At 32.6% G+C, this 6000-nt stretch overlaps 1 protein-coding gene across 4 annotated transcripts in view; it reads left to right on the top strand.

The window, feature by feature from the left end:
• LOC135700989 (TRPL translocation defect protein 14-like) overlaps positions 1 to 5719 on the top strand; it is a 34964-nt gene extending 29245 nt beyond the window's left edge. For all 4 annotated transcript variants that reach the window (XM_065221683.1, XM_065221685.1, XM_065221684.1 and 1 more), the window contains 2 exons: positions 3638 to 3819; positions 4715 to 5719. In XM_065221683.1, the coding sequence (XP_065077755.1) occupies positions 3638 to 3819; positions 4715 to 4779 (247 nt within the window). In that variant the 3' untranslated portion in view covers positions 4780 to 5719. The remainder of the gene's footprint in view (positions 1 to 3637; positions 3820 to 4714) is intronic.
• The last annotated feature ends 281 nt before the right edge of the window (positions 5720 to 6000 follow it).

Genomic DNA, 6000 nt, shown 5'->3' on the forward strand with positions numbered 1-6000 from the left:
TGTATGTTTTGTGCAAGCTGACATTTGTGCCTTTGAAGTTTCAGGCTAAGGCTTCCTTAGAGTACATTCAGCGAAGTGTTTTGATGGAAAAATACAGTGAAATTGACATTTAAATTTTTAAATGAAAACAATTAATGGGTGCCGAAGCCGACATTTACCGTATCTCTAAAAAATTCTAATCCTAATGTTTGCATACTATTTGGAAAAGAATCGTCACGGTGACCTATGGTCCGTGGGTTGTCCTCAGTTGGGTTGCAGACATTCAGATAAGTCATATGTTATTAAAATTTTGTGCATAACTTATCTGGATTTTGAATGATGTCGCGATAATAAAAAATGAACTATAATAACAACCTACTGGTTTGAAATTTTGCTAGTTTACAGCTGACTGTTGTTAATAATTAAATTATTAAACATTTGTGGACAAGTTTTAATACTTTCGGCTCCGTATTATAAGACAGTTGAGGTGATTCCTTGTAGAGTCCACAAATGGCGGCTACGTAGGCTATACATGCACTTCCACTTCGAATTTTCAATTACTCCATTTCATTTGAAATTGCTACTTCATGTATGCTGCAGTGCAACAAACGTGGAGTAACAATTTAAATGTTGCACGTGTCGTAGAAGCCGATATTTGTGCACATAAAGTTGCTAAGTGGTTACGAGAATAAGGATGGCACAGCGAATCACCTTAAGCGTTACCAAAGAAACGACCTTTTTTGTTATCTATTTATGCCTTGAATATGATTTATATCATTGGTGCTACAATCAGCCTGATATACAACAACAATAAACAATAAACAATTGAAATTTTCTTGTAGGCTTATTTAAACGTAAAGTAACAGAATCTTACTTTCTTAAAAAATGTGACGTTTCAAAATCATTTAGGAATGTAAATACCATTTGTGTGTTTAAGGGGTACCTTGGCGTTATTAAGGTTACATCGTTTTGATGTACTTTCCATTTAGTTTGAGTACTACTTTATCGTTTTGATACTACTCAAGTGTTTTGATTACTCTTTAATTGCTTTCAGAACATTTTTGCACAGTTCATGTCATTTTTGATGTTTTGCACTGATTTGGCGCTTTAGCGCATTTTTTGTTAATAGCTAGGATAGGGTGGACGTACCAGCTATGGATATCTATTATGGTGTGTGCCAATTATGGCATATGGGAATAACATAAGCCTTAATTAGAATACACTATAATATGAACGTATAAGAAGTGGTAGGAAATAAACCTGTTTTCAATGCTAATTCACCCATGAAACTATGAATGGTGTTCCTATGCAGCATTATAGAAAGTTCTGCCTGAAATTGCAAAAAATCATTTTTTGCTGATGTGTCAAAAATCGAAATTACTTATAATAATTAGACATCATAAAACAATGATTTTGGAATTTTTGGTGTCTACAATTTCTGCATTGAGGCATCACTAATAATGATTTATTGAACACCAATATAAAGGAATTTTAGATATTCCCTATAATTGGTCAAAAATAATTTTCCTAAAAATGAACCTCACACGGGGCAAGAGTGCCACCCCTATATTTATGAATAAAATTATAAAAAATGTAAAAGAAATTGCTTCATTGCCCATTTAAGTCTTCGGTAAGCTTGTTTTCACCAAATTTGATAAAACCAGCTACATGAAATAATATCATCAACAATAGTTTTCATTTGATTTCATTTGTTATGTATTGAATAATATTCTAAAATTCATTTGTTAATTTGCTATTTATTGAATAATATTGTAAAATTCAATAGTTAAATTGAGTAAACAATATCAGCTATTTCTAGCCCCATAGGAGTTAGCACTCTTGCCCTATTGCAGTTTAAAAAAAAAAGATTTGAGATGAAATTTTAAAAAAATCGTAAACAACTTTTGACGAGACATAATTGGCATTACATTGCTGATGTATGAAGACAATAATATGAAGTTGCAAAACGGTGTAGAAACTCCTATAAATATCCACTATTTGGCATATATAGAACGTACGATTGTTAAGGTGGCACTCTTACCCCACCCGACCCTACACCAAACCTATACTTTTTTGGTATGTTTTGAGCTATTTTGGGCGTTTTTTAGCCATTTAAATGCCATTCTTTTTTTGGTATTAAGTAATCATGCCTTCAATTTTGCGTTTTAAATCCATTTTTTTAGTTTTAAAGTCCTATTGGCCTTACTACATCTGTATTCAATAATTGTCAATCAAAAGTAAAATCAAAAGCAAAGATTAATATTTACTTTAAGTTAAGTTTTAGTTACAGTTGCATAAATACAGGGTGTCCATTCAAACGGGAAAACCGGGAAATGCGGGAAAAAACCGGAAATTCGGATTTGCCGGGAAAAATGTGGGAAAACCCAAATCGCACCGGGAAAGGTCATATATACTCATCCCAAGTAACAATTTTGGTTTTTCATACTCTTGCAGACTATAATTTGGTCTTGAAGCATCATATACAATTTGCAATGTTACTTGGAACCAATCAAGTTATATCGCATACACCATTATAATCATCTGTTTACAACTTTCATATTATGTCTTTACCACAGTATCAAAAATCCTCAAAACTACAACAACTCTATACTTTTCTTTCACTCGCAATCTATTCGCGCACGGGGAAAACGATGATTTTGCCGCTTTTCCGACCACGATAGCTTAGAGAGTAAATTTTAAGAATTTATTTTGGTGTCATTGGAAGAAAAGTGTTTGAATTCTTTTGCTACAATTTTCCGAGTGAAGTAGTTCTAGTATAAAGCCTGAGCGAGACATATCTTGTTACGAAGCTACACCGGACACAATCAAAGAACTAAAAATTATGACATCTGTAAAACGAATGATCCGAGTGTTAATGTGAGTATATTATTTAAAAAAATAAACAGCTGAACTCTAGAAATTTTACAAAACTTAATAAACCAAACCAATTGTTGGCTTCACGAAGGTTTACTCATTCTATCATTAAGTCAAATCATCGTATGCATTGTTGAGTCTGCAAAACTTCAAGATAAGATATCCGGGATGATTTGGATAGTTCTACAATGTTATTTTTAAACACAACTAAACATTTTAAATTATGTTATGAATCTCCGTGATGCACAAAATGCTCAAAAATTCTGAGTGGACATCGAACAAGATTTCGATTAACCTGTAAAATATCTCCGGTCTCTTGAATTGATATATGCTTTTTCCGACATACCACAACAACATTTAGGCTCATGTTTTGCAGCGAGACTCTTTGTTTTTGTACGGATTCATGATTCCATGAGATTTTGGAGATCTAGATCATCGACATGTTAATGTAAATCTCATTTCATATTATTTGCACAAGGTAGACGTATTGTAAAGCAACTGTGCTCAACAAATTATGTGATTATCTATAAGGGCCCATGCATTAATTATGTCACGCTAAATCGAGGAAAAATGTACACCCTCTCCCCTATCGACACGTTTTTTCCTATACCTAATGCATTGCTTGTCACAAAATATTAGCCCCCCCCCCCCCCCATCAACCCTAACCTAATATATTTTTCTTAGATTATTCACCAATAGAGCCCAAATAAGGCAAAAGATTTAATACCGCAATTATTTGTAATTCCTCCAACGTAGCTAACATTTGGATTTATATCTTTCGCAGGTGCAAAGGGCTAATCTTATTGGAGACGTACACCTCGTTGAGCGGTGATAAGCTGAAGGGTATTTTACCGACATTTCTTAACATTGTTAAAGAAGTCACCGGACAGCCAAATTACTCGATGTTCAATTTATCGCTGAAGGAGGATTGGAGCAATACGAAAAAATTCTGCTACTCACTTCATGGTAAGAAAACTGTTTGTTGTCACAGCGCTACAAACACTGGACCCAGCGACAGTGACAAGTAAATGTTTGATGAATGTAGACATTGTTTCATGCTCACTCCGCATTATATCTCCTATTGTGTCCAAAACAACTGTTTGGGATGCATCGTATACTTATTTTACTTTTTGAATATCAATTAACGTTGTAGTTTTCTTTATTCCCTACGACTAACCATCACGTAATGTAAGGACTGATACTTTTTGCTTATAAAAATCTATTCCAGATTTCTATTTTGACATTTTTTTTTGTTTTCTTATGTACTTCTATCTGTACTTAAAATCTTTGAACATGGAAACAAATATCTAGTGTTTGGCTTAAATTTTCATGTTTCTGCCCAAACAACATCTTGGATACTTGCATGAGTTTTGGATTTGTATCATGGTATTACCCAGCAATATTAAAAGCTTTTACCGAACTAAGAACATCATAACAACCTAATCCAAACCTGATGCATACTATCTGTTATAAATGATACCACCTACATTTATTTAGCAATGTTTTGAGTGATATGATATTGATGGCATTCAGTTATTCTAAAATTTATTCCTTTTCACAAACTTTTCATACATTTTATTTAATTCCTACATATTATATACACCTATCAAATGCATCTGAGTTGTTATACAATCTCAAAGATACCGTTAAATCAATACACAATAAGTAGCCATTTATTGTCAAGTCCTTGCCTAGTCATACTTTCATTTCCATTGGCATTATCGTAGTTATTTCATTATTCCGTTTGAGTTTCGATTCAGTAGCTCAAAATTGCTTGCGTCGATTTTAGTTTATCCTATTGGCAAATGTTATATATTAGTATAAAATTCTGTTTCTTTTCTCTTTATTTTTATTATTCTAGATCAAGATGAAGGTGAGTTTAGAGCAAATGGACACTCGCAAAAAATGATTAACGGTACAGCTTAAATGTCATTGAGTGTATGATTATTATTTTTCTATTAAATCATAATTCTTCTTGTAATGGTGTGTTCTTCTTCGAACAGCATTTTTAAAGATGATTCACAAGATCTTATTCTTGTGCATCTTTCCAATTCTTATTTTTCTTAGAATGAACGATTTCTTCTATTGATTTTTCAACAATCGGTGGTATTAGATTAGAAATCTCTTGTTAAAAATGACTTCAAATGGATGTTCTCTGTATTTTTTCTATTTGCTCAAAACTATTGCTCGCAGAGGAACGTGTTAAATAACATGGTGTATAAACATTTTTTGCAGTTTTCTACAGGCAAAACAACAACAATAGGTGCATTAATAGCAATGTTAACCTTTAATCGCCTGTTACTATAAAAATTGCAATGTTCAGATGGGAGCCAAGCTCTGAATTCTGATGGCTCGTAAATTAATCTGAAACTACTGGAAACTGTTTACTTAAAGAGTTACTTAAATATTCGCTCGATAAGTGTTAGCAGCAGGGAAAACAAAAAAGTAGAAAACAAGCTTTAAACAACAACATGTGAGAGAAGAATTTAGCCAACAGGTATATTTTTGCAATCAATTTATGTGTATTGTTAAACTAGTCCAGGTATTGTCATGTGTTAGATTTCGTTTCATTTGAATGTTCTTTTAGTACTTCAAACATTAAAATCATGTGTAAAGCCATCAGTTCAATAAAAACGGAAACCAAAAATCTTTGGCTAAATTACTTACCCATCTCATTCAGTGATCGCGCGTACTAAGCGTTGACAATTTTTGTGTGGATTAAAAGAAATACCTAACTAAAGCAAATAGGAACAACCAACACTCTGTTTTGAATGTATTTTATATTAAAATATTGAGCCCTATTTCTTTAAACAAAACCTGTACTTTCTTTTTGACAGCAAGAATCCATAAATACTTAACTGCTGAATTGCATTTCATTATTTTGATGACATACCCTAGTGTAGTAACGAATATTGGATCCTGCATTTGTTTTCATTCAAATTCTGTTTCTATTACCACTTTTCTTTACGAATGTCAATAGTCACAACATTAAATAGTTATTCAAATAGACTACCTTTAATTCCGGCTTTTTAGTAAATAACTCAATTTAGAATGGCATGATTATTAGTCGCCTTACGTTTACACTTGCCATGTTGTGGTTATCAATATTTGTAAAGAAAAGTGGGAATAGAAACAGAATTTGAATGA

The sequence above is a fragment of the Ochlerotatus camptorhynchus genome, unplaced genomic scaffold, assembly GCF_037179485.1.
Source record: "Ochlerotatus camptorhynchus isolate MF236.1 unplaced genomic scaffold, CSIRO-AGI_Acam_v1.1 ptg000146l, whole genome shotgun sequence".
NCBI lineage: Eukaryota > Metazoa > Arthropoda > Insecta > Diptera > Culicidae > Ochlerotatus > Ochlerotatus camptorhynchus.